The 20,918-nt window shown below is 33.9% G+C and overlaps 1 protein-coding gene across 1 annotated transcript; it reads left to right on the top strand.

Moving 5' to 3' along the window:
- The first annotated feature begins 144 nt into the window (after positions 1-144).
- LOC120348937 (proteasome subunit beta type-1-like) lies at positions 145-19,042 on the top strand. Its single transcript, XM_039444107.1, has 4 exons — positions 145-641; positions 1,301-1,490; positions 13,872-14,108; positions 18,782-19,042. The coding sequence occupies exons 1-4, from the start codon at positions 565-567 to the stop codon at positions 18,965-18,967; spliced, it is 690 nt and encodes a 229-aa protein (XP_039300041.1). The 5' UTR covers positions 145-564; the 3' UTR covers positions 18,968-19,042.
- The last annotated feature ends 1,876 nt before the right edge of the window (positions 19,043-20,918 follow it).

Below are 20,918 nucleotides of genomic sequence, written 5' to 3'. Positions count from 1 at the left end.
CAAGGAAATTATAATTATGAATAAATCAAATTTAATGGGATGAATTGAGTAACAGCTACGTACACTCAGTGGCGAAATGGAGAGACTTGCAAACGTTTTCTCTCCTATCTTTCTGCACTGCCATAATAACCCAATGTCCAAGTATTGGTAGAAATTTATACTGTACCAGTTTGTCGTTGACGTGTTCTGTCGTCGGCCACTCTGATTCGTTCTACTAAAAATCCGACTTTAATATAATTTTAGTTTTATGATTTTGTCTAATAAAAATGAATTCAAAGAGTCTTATAATAAACCATGAATGATTTTATGCTTCTACTATTGATAATATCCAAACAAATAGTCTATTTGATCATGAGGGTTGGCAATAAACATGATTCGCTGAATCGCCGCTAGCTAGCAAGTTTGAGGTTATGGTACAGCTGGCACTCTGGCAGAAGTCATTCAGAAACTCAAGCACTGTTGATTTCAATAAATTTATTATCATTTTGCTTGTATCAACGCATTGCTTACGTACTATTGGTATAGTATTTATTCAATTTGTCTAAAAAGTGCTATACATTTTCAATGGAAGTTTTAAGTAATAACTATTATGGTGCAAGACCTACTCAGCTCCATTTCAGTCCTTATGAAGACAATGGAGGGTAAGAATATTTTACTCGCGTAAACCGTAATTAATTTAAGTTAATTGTTATATTTATATATCAAATTCATATTTTTTCATCTGCTTAGTCTTATTTAAACTTTTTTTGGTAAATTAAAGGAACTGGATAATTTGTGATAAAAGTTACAAAGTTTATGGAACTACCAAACCACAGCTCTTATTAGTAACCTGAAAATGAATAAATGATACCATTAAATTTATAAATATAGAAAAATAAATATATCACCTGTTAAAAAATACTTTTAGAAACTAATTGCTAATTCCTTACTTATTGATATTATTTAGCTCTTGGAAATGATAGGTTAGATTATTTTGATTCCTTGGTTTTCTTGCTACGGTATTGAATAAATAGGCCTACGTATCAAAATCGGGGATAGTTTCTTATTGATATTAAAAATAAAATATGAAACGTAGCATCTGTATACGATGATAACCATACTCTGTTTCAAATATTATCAAAATATTGACATTTAAAAGCAAAAACCCAAACTACCTTTATACTTTTAAGCATTTAACAGAACATTTTAGGTTCTGATCAAATGTTTGATTTGATGGTACTTTTACTATCAATAATACATACACCAGATACGGACCTGTACCCTCAGAATCACTATTATAATATGTCTCTTCTATTTCTAGAACTGTTGTGGCTATAGCTGGTGAAGACTTTGCCATCATTGGAAGCGATACCCGTTTGAGCACTGGCTACTCAATAGAGACACGAAACCAAACTAAGCTTTTCAGGCTTTCCAGTAAAACAGTTTTGGGTTGCACAGGCTGCTGGTGTGACGCATTATCTCTGGCTCATTTGATGCAAGCTAGAATGCAGGTGAGTGTTTAATTTACTTGTATTAGGAATGAGAGTAAACACTACACAAGTATTCAACACCTTTAGAAAGGTTTTTAATAACTTGAACTATACAGGTTTTGAATTGGAATGAATTTGTTTGAAGACTTAGTAACAGTAATAACAAATTCAAAAACATAAGTTATGTTGTTACTAGCGGGGCACCCGTGCTTCGCTACAGGAATTGAAAGATAAGATTATTTTTGTGAACCATTTATAATCTAAATTCTACCAATATTGTTATAATCGTTTTTGAGATTAGGCCACAACTTGGCATGAAAACTATTGTGTCAAATCATTTGATTAATCATTGATGTGTTGGAAGTGCTCTGTAGAATAGTAGTCCAATTGCAGCGAACTTTGTAGAATATTGGGCGGGGTTCAAGAGTCAACCTCGACTTTATTCATTTGCATTTAATATTTCCCGTTGACAGTTATCAAATTAGCAGTGATCATGTTATTTTTGTTTTTGCTTGATGCAGTTGAAGATTAAATTCCAAATTAAGTTGATTCGGAATTTGATGACTCTGGTATCCATGAATCTCTTGCTTATTCTGGAATTTTTGGCATAGCCTGTCGCTTACTTCCCGTTTTACTTATCCAAAAGTGTAAAAGCTGCCAATCCACTGATTCTTTCTTCCATGGAAGTCCATTCATACGTAAGAGTGCATTCATAACAGCTAGTAGGCTATAACATTTATTGTGGCTGATTTCTCATGTCATAAACTTTACTATCATAAATATTGAAGTGGGATCATTTGAATGTGAATTAGCATAAATCTGAATAGAGTTCATTCACTTTGATTATTGACTACCATTATATGATTATTTTCTGATCTTAGCTTGAAACCAAAAGCTTAGGGATGAAAATTTGGATGTAAACTAACATTTAACTTAATTTTATTTCTATCCAAATTGACAACTTTAGTATTTACTTGTAATCTATCAATATCAATAGGTTTGTCTTGTGTCATTTAATGACATCATGAAGGGAAATGGGAGCAGCTGATGGAATTTTATGTTTTTTTCGATTCAGTTTTCAGCTGATTTTGAAACATGAAAATATCAGGCCCAGTAGCACAAAACCATGTTCAATTTCAATCAGGATTAAATTTCATGAGAATTGATCAGAGCAGGGCTTTTTTAATAGATAGCTTCTCTCATTGGTTATCGTGGTATTTGGTCCAGAATTGGAATTAACAGTGCAACTGGCTCTCTCAAGGCCATGGCTGCGTACAAACATAGACAGAGGAACCAATACAACAGAAGCTGAAGAAATTAGTCGCATTTCTATCACCTCACAATGAACATTACATTCATCTACCATATGTTTGGAGAGATCGATTATAAATTTCTTTTGCTATCATCCTGTCACTTTCTGAACCTATTATACCAGATGTTCCAAGAATAGTGCAATGTTTTATAATAAGGTCGCCAAATTGGTAACTCAACTACAGCTATTATAATCTTTTTCATTTGCTCATACTCTCTTACGTTTTCAACAGACTATGGAAAACTTTTTTTGCTACTTGAGGGACCAATAATCCTTTCTCAATGCACTTCAGCGAGTTTTCCCACAGTTGAGACCTGTTCCATAATAATTTTTTTTTCGCAAACCCACTATATTCCTGATTTAATAAAAAATCCGGTCACTTTCTGAATCTATTCTTCCAGATGTTCCATGAATACTGTAATGTTTTAAATTAATTAGGTCGCCAAATTTGTTGACACAACTACAGCTATTGTAATCTTTTCCATTTGCACATACTCTCTGACGTTTTCAACAGATTATGGAAACTTTTTTCTGATCAGCTGCTACTTGAGGGACCAATAATCCTCTCTCAAGGAACTTCAGCGAATTTTCCCAGAGTTGAGACCTGTTCCAAAATAATGTTTTATTGTCGCAAACCCACTGATTAAATAGAAATCGTTAAAGCCGTTTCGAGATCCATCCGACATACATACATATCCACAAACACACATATTCAAACAGAAATTGCTTTCTTAGTATAATCATAGAGAAACAATAGCATAAGTTGTTTACACTATTGTTTCTCTATGGTATAATTGACTTCAATGATTATGATTTCATTCAATGAGAGCTTATTTCACATAATAATAACAGCTGGCATCAAAAGCAAAAATGTCAAACATGATTGAAATTGAAACAGTAGCGATCTTCAACATTATTATCTTCATCTGATTCAAAGTGACCAAATTATAGTAAGATTCACATAAATGTGTCAGCATTGCTTTAATGGGGAGCATTGATGCTATTAATGAGGAATACTGACAGTCAACGAACTATTATGCATATTCTCTAATATTTTTAGAAAAAACAATCAGTGTTTGGGAATGATTGATTCATGGGAAAAGCGCCTTACTTCTATGGAAGATGTTTTTACATTAGGAAAAGCAACAACAGCTATTAGGCCGTTCTGATAAATAACCCCTTTCTTTCGCCCAAGTTATGTTTTGGCCGAATTTCTTTACAAATAGATTCCACAACGGACACTTCTGAAGTTTTAAAAATACCCTCCATTTATCATACTGAATTATTAAAATTTAATCGTAACTGTTTAAGCAGTTTTCTCGATGTCGGATATACAAACAAAATTAGTCTTGATAGAATAGGATGAATTGATTGAAGCAACTCCAGTCATAAACGTTTGTTTTATGAAAAATAAAAATTATCTATACTCCAAGGTATAGCTCCGATTGAAGCAGCAGTGCCCAATCAATTTGTTCTCGATAAATGCATTTTAATTAGTTCTTCAACTTGGTGCCAACCTAATGAAGTCATCTCAACTTGATGCCAACCTGACAAAATTATTAATTTAGTTGCCAGTAGTCAACAACTGTTTTGAAGAGGTACTCTCTCTAGATTATAGATCTATAATAACATATGATATGGACATTTCTATTATAATTAAGAGATTGGGAGAAGAAGAATATACATGCTAAAATACGAACTTTAAACCCTTAAAAACCACCTTTAGAGTTGAAATAGAGCCAAAAGATTTCTTAGTGAGCACCTAGGACGTTTAAGGAAGATATATTCCAAGTTTTGTTGCAATCCATCCAGTAGTTTTCCAGAAATCGTGATCAGTGAGATAAGAATTTTATAAGTATAGAAGATACTACATTCTTCCCCCCAAAGAGTTAATGAATGTTATCATTCAAATAATAAGGAGGTCTTCTATTTCTAAAACTTCTTCTTGGATATGTATTTTGGTTTTTTTGTCCAGTAGTCTCTTGGTTAGATTGTAAGCTCTCGGCAGTAGTACTAGTTTCGTTTTCTTGGTTTTGGGTTGCTTGAGGATTATGGAAGTATGCAAGTTCAGGTTGGGAAGTTGGTAATTAAGAATTTTCATCATTTTTAGAATCTGTTCTTCGTGATCTCTGTTTTCGTACTCTCCAACCGGAGCAAGATGACGTGTTGATACTGTGTTTTTTCTTCCACCAGGTAGCTTTACATGTCAATACTCAGCATTTCCATGTAGAAGTTGGACCTCTTCAACAAGTGGCTCATATTTAGATGTTCGATTGCATTTTTTTAAATAGACAGGGCCAGAATTGAGAAGCCAAGAAGGAGCTGAAACATCATTGTTTCCAGATCTACGTGGGTGTAAGAACATACGCTCATGAGGAGTTTGATTTGTGGCTGTGCAAAGTAATGTTCTTGTTGAGCTAAGAGCATCTTATAAAACTGACTCCAATTGATTTATTTCTAAATTAAGTGATTTCAATGCTAGCTCAATCGTTTTCCATAGAATACCATTATATCTTTCAACCTGTCCATTACCTGCTGGGTTGTAAGCAGTGGTTCTGCTAGTTGCAATTCCATGCGAGTTTAGGTAATTTTTCAAGTCTTGACTCATAAATGATGTTCCTCTGTCTGAATGTATGTAACTAGGAACCCCAAACGTAGAAAACAGGGTTTTCAGTTTTGATTTAACTGTAGATGATGACATGTCTGGACATGGGAAAGCAAAAGGAAACGTTAAACTCATCTACTATTACCAATAGATACCGATTTCGACTTGATGAAGGCAGAGGGCTTTTGAAATCGATATTTAGCCGTTCAAATGCAGAAGTGGCTTTAATCAGAGTCCCTTTGTGTTTGAAGAATTTGGACTTGACAGCAGCACACACTTTGCAGGAGTTTGTTATGCTTCTGATTTCATCAATTGAGTATGGTTAGTTTTTACTCCGAACCCAGTGGCGCCTGGGTGGTATAGAGACTCATGTAAATCAACTAATAGATTTTCCTGATTTTGGATTGAAGAACATACTCTAGAAAGAGCATCAGCAGCCATATTATCTTTGCCAGGTCTATATATACAATATCGTAATGAAAACAGTTCCAGTTTCCACCTCATTATCTTTTCATTTTTCACTTTACCACGACGGTTGTTATTAAACATAAAAGCTACCGACCTCTGATCAGTAAGCTTGAAATGTTTGCCAACCAAGTAGTGATGCCATTTTTGCAGTGCTTCTTCAATGGATTGTGCTTCTTTCTCAACACTTGAATGTCTTTGTTCTGCTGGTGAAAGTATCCTTGAGAAGAATGCAACTGAACGGTTTGATTGAGTCAAAGTAGCAGCAATGGTGATCTCAGATGCATCAGTTTCCACAATGAATTGTGATTCAGGGTCAATGCAGCTCACTACAGATCCAATTATTTCACTTTTTATAGTTTCAAACGGTTGTAACCCTGCTTTAGACAAGGGAAAGAGGAATCACCTTAGCGGCATAATCTGGTATTAGTGATGCATAATGTGAAAACATACCAAGGGTCCTCCTCAGCGATGCAGTGTCTCTAGGCGAAGGTAAATTTTTCAGGGGTTCCAATCGGCTGGGGTCAGGCTTGATAGTTTGGTTAGATATATGATAGCCCAACAAGTTGATCGATTTCAATGAAAATGAAGACTTCTCATTATTGATAGTTAGGTTGTATTTGTTTGCAGCTTTGATAAACTTTTCAAGTTTATATCGTGTTGTTCCTGTGTTTTGCCACAGATTGTAACATCATCAAGGTACGCATAAGTGTCTTGTAGCTGTTCAGACCGTATAACTTGGTCAATTACACGTTGGAACACTGCTTCTCCATTAGTGACCCCAAACGGAATGCGTTTAAACTGGTAGAGTTGACCACATGCCTTAAATGCTGTGTAGTGCTTTTCTTCTTTCCTTATCGTAATTTGGTGGTACTTTTCAAGTCGATATGAGAAAAACTCATAATTTGCAACTTTGTTTACAATATCATCGATTCTTGGTAGTGGGTAAGCATCCAGTGATGTAAAACGATTTATAGTTTTGCAGTAATCAATGACCATTCTTTTCCTATGATTTTCGTTTGTAACCACTAACGCTTGAGCTCTCCATGGAGAAATGCTAGGCTCTATAACATCGTCTTTAAGCATTTTAATTACTTCATTTTCAATAAACTTCAAATCATCCGTACTGTGTCGATGATATTTGATTGCAATAGGTTTACATTCCGGTTTTAAATTAGAAAACAATGACACCGATTCTACAGTTGAGGCTGCCACGCTACATACGGTTAATTGTGGCTTTTTTCCACCAAAAACTACTTTAATACTTTCATAGTTTTTTTAAAATATCATGTTCAACAATTATATCCGCACAAAGCTCTGGTAAGACCGAAAGATTTGCTTGTTTGTAACAGTGATCAAGAATGACAAGATCTACTAAGAATTGTCCTGTTATATTGGATGTGATTGATGTAGTCGCCATTGATACAGTACCCCTACCTGGTCTTATAGGAAGACCTAGGTTAAGAGCAGTAGAATTGTTTATAAAACTCAGAGAACTCCCTGTATCTATCAAATCAGAGACAGATTTTCCATTAACCAGGGCAACTTGTACTGTACTCTTTGTCAATCCTCCGGGCGAAGCTGCTAGGTCAATAGAGTTCATAATATTTTTAGATTTTTTGATTGTTTGGTTTTGTAATTTAATCGACCTGCAGACCTTAGCAAAGTGCCCCTGTTTTCCACAATTATGACAAATTGTATTTTTAGCTGGGCAGCTGACCCGAGGATGTATCACATTACCACAAAAATAGCATTTTTCATTAGCAGCAGCTAATAAACAGTTTTCTAAATTATGTGATGTCTAATCAGCATTCTGATTGCTTGCTTGAGTATTTTGGGAAGAAGTTGCATTTTGTTGGGATGAAGATTGGAAAGCTAATGATTGTTCATATGCAAGTTCCAGGGATCTGGCTTGACTATATGCCTCTTCTAGTGTTATGCAACATTCTACAGTAAACGCTGGCGAATTGTAGGAGACTTCATTCCAGCAATAAATGTGTTACGGATATAATCATCCCTATTTCTTTCAGCTGTCACAGCTTTAAACTCACAGTCCTTACTTAATAGTTTTAAGGCATGAAGATATTGATCAATAGTCTCATCAGGCTATTGTTGACGTGCAGATAGTTTATGTCTTGAAAATATTTCATTTACGGGTTTTACATAGATTGTCTTTAAAGTAGATATAGAATTGTTATACGTACCACTTTTGCTTATGTACTCATAAATATCTGGAGTGATGAAGTTTATAAGGGTTTTGAGCTTTTCAGAGTCTGATGATTGTGGTGCGATACTGGTAATAAAGTTCTGAAAAGTTTTGTGCCAATGTGTCCATTCCTTGCTTGCAGTTGATAAGTTTGGATCCACACTAAACTTGTCTGGCTTTAGTATCGTATTCATTTTACAATATCAAGTTATTAAAATTTTAATAGGAATGAGAGTAAACACGACATAAGTATTCAATACCATAAGAAAGGTTTTTAATAAAGGTTTTTAATAACTTGGACTACACAGGTTTTGAATTGGAATGAGTTTGTTTGGAGACTAGTAACAGTAATAACAAATTCAAAAACTACTATGTTGTTATACTACTAGTAATGTAAAATTCCCGGGAATTTAAGATCGAGGAAATATTCCCAGGGAATTTAAAGGAAATATTCCGAAAAATCATAAATTCCCGGGAATTTATGGGAACTTAACGAAATTTATGATTTCTCTCATAAAAAATGACCGGAAAAGACGTTTTTTGTTACACAAGGTCTCAATCACCTGTCATACAACAGATTTATTTAAGAAATATAAGGATAAATAACTTATAAACTGTAGTAAGTTCAAAGAAAACAGTGATTTGAAGTTCATAAACAGAAAGGAGAAATGAGCACTCAATAAATCATTCAATTGCACCACTATTATCATGCTACTTTCATGTCTTACAAGTTCAATACATTTTTTTACTTAGGCTACTAAGAAATGCCTGTAAATCAGGTATACAAAGTCAACAAAGTATTGAGTGTAATTTAACTGTCATTGCATGATTTTATTGAATTTATTTCTCCGCAAAGAATAATTGACTCCCTAAATAAATATTAGAGTAGAATATAAATCCAAAAATTAGAAATTATAAAATACAGCAAAATAGGCTTAAACTAAAACGAGGAGCATACTCGAGTTTAATTCAATATTAAAAAAAAAATCCACAGCTCACAACCTTTCAAGAGTCATTGAGGCTCACTTAACTTGTAATAAGATATTAGTCCAGGCAACGATGACTAATGCTCAAAAAGATATAGATGGAAAAGTTTGGAACCCAATTTTTGACCTCGCAGTCCTTTCAAGGATAGTGAGGGGGTAAGCATATAAAAAGTCCTCACTCCTACCACAAAGAACACTAAAACTGCTATAAAAATTGATGGGAAGCATAAAATGATGAAATAATACATTAAATTGAAGAGAATTGAATGCTCTACAACTCACTGTCTTTTAAATACGCGTATAGTCCAGTCAATGAAAGATTATAGAAGGAAAATTTTGGAACACAATTTTTGACCCCGTAGCTCTTCTTCAAGGATAGTAAGGGAGTAATCATATTAAAAGTCCTCACTCCTACCCCCTGTGTGAAAAAAATACATTTTTCGATGCATTGTTGTTGAGTAATGCCCTGAACGTGCAAAAAGTTGGAAGAATAACTATCTTTTTAAAGATTTTACACTTTTAAAAGTGAATATCTCGAAAACTACAGAATATATCACAAAACTCTTACTGTTCAAAACTTGTAGGAAATTTATCTAGCTTCATTTTTACTCAGCTAGCCATGTCGCTGAAATGCATTGTTGCGTGTCAGCCAGAAATGAAAAAATGCAACTACTAAACTACCCTCATCCCTCAAGCTCAAGGAGTAGGGATGAGGACTTTTGATAGCCTATGTTCACCTTCTAACTAGTTCAAACAAAGCTGCGAAAACAAATATTGTGTTCCAAACATTCCCTCCCAATTTCCCTGACAATATTGATCTATTGTTGTTAAACTGAAGATTTCACACTCAACACTATAACAGCTGCAACAATCGTTGGGAGATGCATGAAATAATGAGACCATAGATGAAATTGAAGAGAGTATAATGCTGTATGAGCCCATGATTAGCACGGATTTTTCAATGAATCGTTGAAAAGTTAAAAGGCCAAAAAGATGAAAATATCGGAGTAGGAAGGGGTTTTCTTAAAAAAGTGATACCTTAGAGAGCTCATAGCCTAGAAAACTATGAGAGATATGGAAAAATGTTGGAAATGAAACTTGTAGGATAATTTTTGAGCTTTAATATTATGATTGTGTTCGACGAAAATTTTCGAGAGTTGCATATTTTTAAAGATATATGCAAAAAACAAAATATGGCACTTTCAAACCACCCCCCACCACCTTAGCACAGGGGGTGGGAGTGAGGACTTTTGATATGTTTACCCCCCTTACTACCATTAAAAGAGCTACGGGGTCAAAATTGTGCCAACATTTTCCCTCTGTAATATTTCATAGACTGGACTTTACGAGTATTTAAAAGACAGTGAGTGAGTGAGCAAAAACAGGCTCAGCTCAAAGAATGATGATTTATTGATTTTTATCAATGTGAAATGTGGCTGAGCTTTATCAATATTAAATAGAATGATAATTTATTGATTATATTGATGTAAAATATGAGTGGGATTGATCAATTTCAATCATTTATAGAGCAATTTTATAAATTCCCTTGAGTTCCCATAAATTCCCAAAATTTCTTGCCCTCGGAAATATTGCCAAATCATAAGTTCCTTCCCTCTGGGAATATTCCCGATCCACATCACTATATACTACACTACATTACTGTTTACAAAATTATTAATATCTCTACGTCATTAAATAATCTGAATAGGATCGATAATAGGAAGTTTAAATAGGGAGTAAAAAATTCCAGTTATTTGATTACCAAAATATGATTAGTTCCATTATTAAACAGAAAATATTACTGGAAATAGAGCATAAGTTATCACAACAACATGTAGCTTTTAAAGAACAAGCTCATCAGTAGAAGTATCAAACTTGGAATTTATGAGTCACTTATAAGATCTGTAGTTACAAACGGCTCTGAATCGTGGACTTTCACTAATGAATAATAAGAAAACAAAGATATTGTCAAATTTCACTAAAAATTTATTAAAAACTTTAAAACAGAACCATGGTTTTACGTAGTTAACCAACGCATCATCAGCTGTACTGAGGAATGAGGATACAGAAACATTCTTAACCTAATCTTAGTAGTCTAGAGCTCCTAAATAATTGGGTGGCAATAACTAAAGTAATGAATATTATACATGATATCAAAATATATACACCTGGTACATAATATAATATAACCAATATAGGACTGTTGTATTGAATTTAGGACATTGGAATTCAACTCATTATTATCATTGAAATTTGTGTTAAACTTTATTTTGCTGTAATTTTTGAAAGGTTTCAAATATAACCTTTCAAGTAAATTTTTTCTCAAATAGCCTATAGATTGTCAAGCCAAATACCAAAGACGTCTCCAAGTCAGAGACAGAGTAACAGACCAGCTGTATAGAGAGGTCATAAAAAAAATCATCCCTTTTACTGAAAGAAAATTTAATTCTACCTAGAAAATAATTACAAAGGTGTATGTATTTTGATATCATGTATAATATTCATTACTTTCATTACTTTAGTTATTGCCACCCAATTATTTAGGAGCTCTAGACTACTAAGATAAGGTTAAGAATGTTTCTGTATCCTCATTCCTTAGTACAGCTGATGATGCGTTGGTTAACTGCGTGAAACCATGGTTCTGTTTTTCAAAGTTTTTAATAAATTTTTAGTGAAATTTGACAATATCTTTGTTTTCTTATTATGGAGAGATTTCACAACATCACCATCAATTCTACTAATTTTACTCACTAACGAAGACAATAACTTGAGTGTATTCGAACGAAAGGTGTTAAGAAAAATTCATGGTCCCGTTAGAGGAGGAGAAGAGTGGAGATTAAGGAGAACCAATGCTGAATTTGAAAAATTAATAAGAGGCCATAACGCTTTATAAAATAAAAGCAAAGATACTGTGATGATTCTTTTGAGTAAGTCTCATGAAAGGAGAGAATGAACTGTAAAAATTATAATTACCCCTATAAAAATAGAAGGTTTGCCAAACAAACAGTTGGTACCCGAGCGATAAGGCTCACTTATCAACAGCTGAGTATAAGATAAGAGTTCCGTTTTGTACTACGCATTTTTCCAAAGAATTATTTAAACTATTTTCAATCTGTAATTCAAGCTTTAAATCTGCACTGTCAAATTATATATTTTATTATATTATATTTCCACTTTGTCAATTCGTCTTCTGAGTTCGATTATTTCTTAAGCCTGTCAATTATTGTGTCTGACACGTTCTGTATTATCAAGAACCGATCAAGTACGATCATTGAAATAATTTATTCAACCTGGATATTGGAACAGATCTAAATGGATATAGTGTGTGGGGTCAGATCGAGATTACCTATTCTCTGTCCTTACCTGCTCATATATCAGCTTTTATCTGTGACCAACTTCGGCTTGGGAGCGAATTTTTCTACTGTATGGCAGATGCAGCTGGAGATAATATAATTTCCTACAATAGAGCATAAAGCCCGACAAGACTCTGTTCTCAAAGTTTATTCCGAACGGTCTCTGGTCCTCAGTACCCTATCTTAATCCTTCGGAACTTATTAGACACGCAGTCCCGTAGATCATCTACTTCGGGGTTTTTGCTCGACCTGTATGATTTTGTATGCTGTTTCAGCACAGGTAATAGTTTTAAGATCTCCGTACTCAGTGTTTAGCGACCGCTACACTGCATCTGAAATTTTATCATTATACAATCAGTCATAAGAAGAATCAAGGGTGAGCGAGTGTTTATGCCTCCCGCGATTCAGACGATTGTATCGAATCTTGTAGTGACTCAGTCAGTCTGGTGTTCGCTTTGCGTCCACGCACGCATTTTCAAATTCCTAACCTCAATACTGGGGACTCAGTACAAGATTCGTTATATGTGTGTCGACTTAATCTTGGCGGCGATAGTAATTCCCCAACAAGTACATCACAATACTTACTTGTTACTTTTGTTGTCTTCACTGCAGTCAGCTGACTGGGGAATTGTCCTTGAACGGGGTTTACATGCCAAGGGTCCTTATCTGAGGACTGAGATGGTTCGGACATGTTTAAAGGATGAATGACAACAGAATGCAAAAAATAGTGATTAAAGAAAAGCTTCACTCGAAAAGGAAAAGGTGAAGACCGAGAATACAATGGAAGTATGAGATCAGATATGATTTAATAAGGATGAAGAAGATTAATTGAAGACAGATAGGCTTGGAGGAAGGTTGTGGAGAAAGCGAAAGCCCACCCTGGGCTGTAGAGCTAGTAAAATAACAATTTTGAATCGCACCTTGTCATCGCTGAGAAATTCAATGGTTTAAAAAAGTATCACTTTAATAAAAACATCTTTGGCTGATCTTTTTTCAAGTTAGTAGTGGCTCAAATGAGGGCTACACATCTATCATCTTCGACCTTCCCATTAAGTTAAGCCTAGTGCTCATATAGGCATATCATCCACTACAAAAATAACCATCTAGTATTTGATTATATGATTTAAATATTTATGTAGATTCCATTAGAAATTAGATGGATGTGGGATTGGTTGTCGGTTGTCGTCACATTTTTTCTGTCTCTTAAATGGTCGTATGTTTAGGTAGTATCGTTAAAGATGATTTACTAAGAATATAATTTATAAAAATAGCTTATATTTCTTTCATTTCATTTCTTCAGTCGTAAAATGATAGGATATCCAGCATGATAATCAGTTTTAATATTGGTGAAGTTCCACAATTTCAGTTATAGTTCTAATACTATATTGGTAAATAAATTTGAGAAATATTTTTCTATTTTCTACGAATTGATTTTGGTGTAGGCCTACATATGAGAATATTTTCCATTTGCACAGATGTACTTGCACGAGCATAACAAAGAGATGTCGTCACTAGCTGTGGGCCAAATGTTGTCGACAGTGCTGTACAACCGGCGTTTCTTCCCCTACTACGTGTCCAACATTGTGGCCGGCCTGGACGCCGATGGCAAAGGCATTCTGCACAGCTACGACCCGGTCGGTCACTGCGAGAAAACCCACTATGTTGCCGGAGGTTCGGCTGGAGCTTTCCTTCAACCGTTGCTCGATAATCAGGTAACTTTGCAGCTTAGTGCCCGGTTTCTAGGACATTTTCAATCTAAATAAATCTAATAAACCTATGAATCTATATTAAATCTTAATAATTAATTCAATTGTTATTGATTTTAATGAAATTGATACTGTTAGTCGAGAAGTAACAAAATAATTCACCAAGTATTATGCTTCAACTTGAAATTAATCCTAGTCAACTATTCTATTTGAATAAAATTCCAAAAACAAATAAAAAACTATTCGATACTTGTGCTCACAAACTACGGTATGCATTGTCATTAAGTAGGTAGATTGCAGCTTGAATTTATTGATTTCAGAAGAATATGTTGATAGAATAAAGTATTAATTCTCATCATGAAAGAAGATTGACTTACAAGTAGCCTACTTTCAAAGTCCAGTCAAATGGTCGTTTTTCAGGAAACAGCCCCGAAAGAATTTTTCTTGACGGTTCTATTTGTATTTTGGGGCGCTGAATTCGAATCTAAAATTTGCTGACACGCCAGAGGGCGGCTTCACCCCCAAAACCCCCAAAATTTCGAACTTTTTCCAATTTTCCCATTTTATCTCATGAACCTTGAGTTTTTCAAGAAAAATCATTCTCGGCAAAATTAAGGAGAATAAGATGTCCAATAAATTGAGTCGTCGCGCAGGATTCTACCATTTTTGGTTCCGGAGCTACGGATTTTCAAAAAAGGGGCATTTTTAAGGGGTTTTCAAAATTATGCAAACCTACCACTTCTACCCTATACAACATGAATATTTCTCTAGTATAGATAAAAAACCACACATCACGTGAAAGACCAATTCATTATGAACAGGATTCCTTAGGAATTTTCGAATTTAGTAGTGGGGGAGGGGGAATATTACAAAAATACATATTTCGGCTGAAATCATCTCACGCGGGCTATTTTCTATGAGAATCACCCGTTAGAAACATTTAATTTCAGTATTTCCTAGTGGGGGGTACGTCATAAGGATACGTCAAGGATCAAAACTTTAAACACTTATAACTTTTGACAGAATAATCAGAGCTCCTCGTACTACCTACATCTCATTCTTCTCAGCTCGTCAAGGCGGTTCAAAATCATGTATCATAATTGAAATTTGATGAAAAAAAAACACTTTTAGTGTATTTAGCCCTTATTTAAATACACAGAAAAATGGCCAATTTTTTATATTCATAAAATCATTTTGCATGACTGTTTATTATAGAAAAACTGTCTAGACTGTAAATATGAGGAAAATATCGCAAATTTCTTGATTTTTTCAATCAAACGTATCTTACCTCACGATTATATTTTTACACAATTCATTTACCTCACATGAAAGAGGAGATTCTGTTCTTCAAATCAAGACCAAGTACCATTTTTTATCATTCCGGGTTTCCGAGATACACCGTTTTGAATATAAAACATTGGCCATTTTTCTGTGTATTTAAATAAGGGCTAAATACACTAAAAGTGTTTTTTTTTTCATCAAATTTCAATTATGATACATGATTTTGAACCGCCTTGACGAGCTGAGAAGAATGAGATGTAGGTAGTACGAGGAGATCTGATCATTCTGTCAAAAGTTATAAGTGTTTAAAGTTTTGATCCTTGACGTATCCTTATGACGTACCCCCCACTAGGAAATACTGAAATTAAATGTTTCTAACGGGTGATTCTCATAGAAAATAGCCCGCGTGAGATGATTTCAGCCGAAATATGTATTTTTGTAATATTCCCCCTCCCCCACTACTAAATTCGAAAATTCCTAAGGAATCCTGTTCATAATGAATTGGTCTTTCACGTGATGTGTGGTTTTTTATCTATACTAGAGAAATATTCATGTTGTATAGGGTAGAAGTGGTAGGTTTGCATAATTTTGAAAACCCCTTAAAAATGCCCCTTTTTGAAAATCCGTAGCTCCGGAACCAAAAATGGTAGAGTCCAGATGGAATTAAATAGAGAATGCATTCATTCAAATGCTAATTAATATATAATTATTATTGAACGAAAATCCTAAATAAATGCTGCTAATCACCCCGAAGACCTCTGCTACTGCAGACATTGACAACAGGGCTAACAGCTAGATGGAAATTCGATGAGAACTACTATCCAAAAATTAGTTGCCAGCCCGGGAATCGAACCCGGTACCTCCCAATTGCTAGTCAGGAATGCTTGCCTTTACACCAAACTGACAATCTCTGGATAGCAGCGCTCATTTGATACGAAGCCATAGCGGCCAACTAGTTACAGATGGAATTAAATAGAGAATGCATTTATTCAAATGCTAATTAATATATGATTATTATTGAACGAAAATCCTAAATAAATGCTGCAAATCACCCCGAAGACCTCTGCTACTGCAGACATTGACAACAGGGCTAATAGCTAGATGGAAATTCGATGAGAACTACTATCCAAAAATTTGAATAAATGCATTCTCTATTTAATTCCATCTGTAACTAGTTGGCCGCTATGGCTTCGTATCAAATGAGCGCTGCTATCCAGAGATTGTCAGTTTGGTGTAAGGGCAAGCATTCCTGACTAGCCTGAGGTACCGGGTTCGATTCCCGGGCTGGCAACTAATTTTTGGATAGTAGTTCTCATCGAATTTCCATCTAGCTGTTAGCCCTGTTGTCAATGTCTGCAGTAGCAGAGGTCTTCGGGGTGATTTGCAGCATTTATTTAGGATCTTCGGTCAATAATAATGGTAGAGTCCTGCGCGACGACTCAATTTATTGGATATTTTATTCTCCTTAATTTTTTCAAGAATGATTTTTCTTGAGAAACTCAAGGTTCGTGAGATAAAATGGGAAAATTGAAAAAAGTCTGAAATTTTGGGGGTTTTGGGGGTGAAGCCGCCCTCTGGCTTGTCAGCAAATTTCAGATTCGAATTCAGCGCCCCAAAATACATATATAACCGTCGAGAAATATTCTTTCGGGGCTGTTTCCTGAGAAACGACCATTTGACTGGACTATTATCAATAAATTGCAAATTTGTAACTTATTGTAAATGTAATTTCGTGGAAGATGCAAAATGGTTGTTCTCCAGTTATCTCCATTAAAAAGACTTATTTTAAAGCTGTGCAAAGGCTAAAAAAAACCTTCTACTTTTGATATTTCTGCAAGTTTTTCAATATGTATAAGATCAAGCTAACAAAGTAAAAAGGTTTCTCAGAAAGATGTTCTTTCCGAATTACTTTTTGAGATATGAGTGTATAAAGTGCAAATTTTTGGGACGAATTCGGTAAGACTTGAATCCATGAAATTTTGAGGATATATTCTTCATTATATTGTTGATTGAATAGAACAAACATTTTCTGAAAATATCAATTTTTGAGAGATTCAATTTACCAAAAATAATTTTTAGTAAATTGAATAACTTTCTCAAAAATTTATATTTTCAGAAAATTTTTGTTCTATTCAATCAACAATACATTGTTGAATCTATCCTCAAATTTCATGAATTTATCTCTCACCGAATTTGAAATTATCTGTCCAAAAATATTTACTTTATGTGCTCATATCTCGAAAAGTAATGATTGGAGAAAAACCTTTTTCCTAAAAATTTTTTTTCTCTTTGATAGTATAAAAATCGAAAAACTGTCTAAAATATCAACAGTAGAAAGTATTTTATTGCCTTTGCATAGCCTTAAGACTAGAGCTCTGTTTTCAGTGATTGCATAATTCAACATTTGATTTGCAGTATTAAGATCATTGCTTATTCTATACTTATTGAAATAATAATTTTTTACATCCTGTGACATAGACATAGATGATTTCAAATATTTTCTGTATGATTTTAGTTCTTACCCATAATAATGTCGAAACTACAAATTAGAGGTGATTTTGAAGGTCAGCCATACACTTTAAGGCTGTTCGGCACACTTTTTTCATTATTTGAATTGGATAGTCTTTTTCAATATAATTTATTGTTAAGATCATTATACGAGTGAGAAATAGTGGCAATTGAAATTTTTAAGTGGTCCAATAAGCGAGTTATGGGTTGTTGAAGTGCTAAACTCCGTTTTCTTTACAGATCATAAACGGTTTCGAATTCTCCATTGGAGTTTTTTATTACATTCAGAATATCATTGGCTTTGTTCTAATATGTGTTTTTTCGCGATTAATGACAAAATAAACAAGTTATCGAATCTACAAAAATGTTACATTTTTATTTATGAACGATATGGGGAATAAAATGTTTTAGTTTGGAAAAATACATTTTTTTAAGTTTTAAGAGAAGTTCTAAAAATATAGTCGAAACCGTTTATGATCTGGAAAGAAAACGGAATATGGAAATTCAGCACTTCAACAACCCATAACTCGCTTATTGGACCACTTGAAAATTTCAGTTGCCACTTTTTCTCACTCTTATAATGATCTTAACAATAAATTATATTGAAAAAGATTATACAATTCAAATAATGAAAAAAGTGTGCCGAACAGCCTGAAGGTTCACAAAAGAGGTTCACCTGGACAGACAAACCTAAGCTTGTGTGCTAGCCGTCTGGAAGCGGCTGGTACACACGTTCAGTTCCCCCTGGATCTCTTTGGTAATCGTTTCGTGTATTGCTGAATTAGTAATCAATACTGCTGCTTCCTTGGTTTGATATTCAAAGCTACAAAGAATAAATTGCCTGGTTTTCTATGATAAAGCTAACTAATGGCGAAATAATGTTTTGATAGATTGGGTTGAAAAACATGCAGAACATGGAGCTTGGTCCGGTTTCAATGGAAAGAGCGCTGAATCTGGTGAAGGACTCGTTCATTGCGGCTGCCGAGCGTGACTTCTACACTGGAGATGGTGTTCACATTAACATCATCACCAAAGATGGCATCAAGGAGGATAGAATGGTATTGCGTAAAGATTAATATGGAAATAAATTTCAAACAATTTATTATATTATATCACTTGGTTTAATAAAAATTTTCTGATCTTTTCTTAACTATTATCATTTTTCTTCAATAGTCCCTAAAATCTTTTTCCCATGTTAGATTGCTTGTTATTCATTCATCTCTGGAATTGATATTGATAGACTGAAGATTTATTGTCTTTAACTACTTATACCCTCTTGTCCACTACATCATGGTGCATTTCCCATACAATTACAGAAATCGACTCATCATAATAGAAGAATTCGAATGAAGAATGAATAGAAGTACAGGCTTCTCTTGTTCTAAGTGAAGTGATGATCGCAGTTCATGATGGATTGCAAAAATTAAATAGAAAAAACTTTCATATCTTTATGCACAAAGAGAATTAATTTTTTTATCTCCGCCTATAGATTGATATATCGAATACCTGACTGGAATTATTCAAATCAATGACCTATGGAATCATGATTTTATTATATGATGTATATAATGATTGATAATTGCAAACTTGGAGTATACTACTTCTGAATAGTATCGATATTCATAAATAATTCGTGTATTATGATTCAATAATATTGATAACTATCAATATAAGGTAACTGTAATATCTCGAGTCACTGAGATACTGTTTGTTATACATACTGTTTTGAATAAATTCAAAAGTTTGATTAGATTCAAGTGTAGATACTGTTTGAATTGATTTCAGTTATTGCTATGTGATGATAAGCGTTATTTTAATTTTTTTCTAAAATATTTAAATCCAAATTGTTGAGATAAATTAATCAATTCAAGCTCAAGCTTAATGAATTATTTTATTGTATTTATCATTATCTTTGAAATGAAATAATAACAATATTTCATTATTGTTAGTTCTTATTAGTATTGCTTTCCGAAAAAAAATTGAGGAACCCAAATTTCTATACGTTTCAAGGTCCCCTGAGTCCAAAAAAGTGTTTTGTGTGTGTGTGTGTGTATGAGTGTATGTGCGTCTATGTACACGATATCTCATCTCCCAATTAACGGAATGACTTGAAATTTGGAACTTAAGGTCCTTACACTATAAGGATCCGACACGAACAATTTCGATCAAATACAATCCAAGATGGCGGTTAAAATGGCGAAAATGTTGTCAAAAACAGGGTTTTTCGCGATTTTCTCAAAAACGGCTCCAACGATTTTGATTAAATTTTTACCTAAAATAGTCATTGATAAGCTCTATCAACTGCCACAAGTCCCATATCTGTAAAAATTTCAGGAGCTCCGCCCCATTTATGCAAAGTTTGATTTTAGATTCCCAATTATCAGGCTTCAGATACAATTTAAACAAAAAATTTCAAGTGGAAAAGAATGAGCATAAAAATCTCTACAATTATTGTTCTGTAACATTTTCACCTAAAATTGGAAATAAGCTCGAAGTTCGAGAAAATAAGATTATTCAATTTGCAAACTGTTGGCAAGTGTTGTTTCTATTAAATCATTCACTATGAAGAGATAACAGACTTCATTTGTGTCTGCAGCGTTATTGTTCTATCACCAGCTGGCTAGGATCTTTGAATAGTAGACTTGAGAGATGCGCGTGAACACTAGCTTCAGTTGGTCAATTTTCATAACGGCAAGGAAAGTTGTGTGAGTGCGCCACATCATATTTTTTTTAGAGATCGAATATTGGATTGAAAACCAAGTTATTAAGCTTGTCAACTTTCCAATTTCCTTATACAGTATAATTTGTAGATACTTTCTATGTTATTAGTTTACAAAGCTGACTTGAAAATTCTCCTGTAGGCTAAAACTATGAACTAAAATGAAACACACATTCAATATTATTTCATTGCTGAGTTTATTTTCAATAATATTTTCAAATCATTTATAATAATTTATAAAACAATTATGCAATAACTTTTCAATTCTATTAATAATTTACATTGCACAGAAATGCTATACAATTATT

The sequence above is a fragment of the Nilaparvata lugens genome, unplaced genomic scaffold, assembly GCF_014356525.2.
Source record: "Nilaparvata lugens isolate BPH unplaced genomic scaffold, ASM1435652v1 scaffold2806, whole genome shotgun sequence".
In the NCBI taxonomy this organism is placed as follows: Eukaryota; Metazoa; Arthropoda; class Insecta; order Hemiptera; family Delphacidae; genus Nilaparvata; species Nilaparvata lugens.
This window is presented reverse-complemented; position numbering and strand designations above follow the sequence as displayed.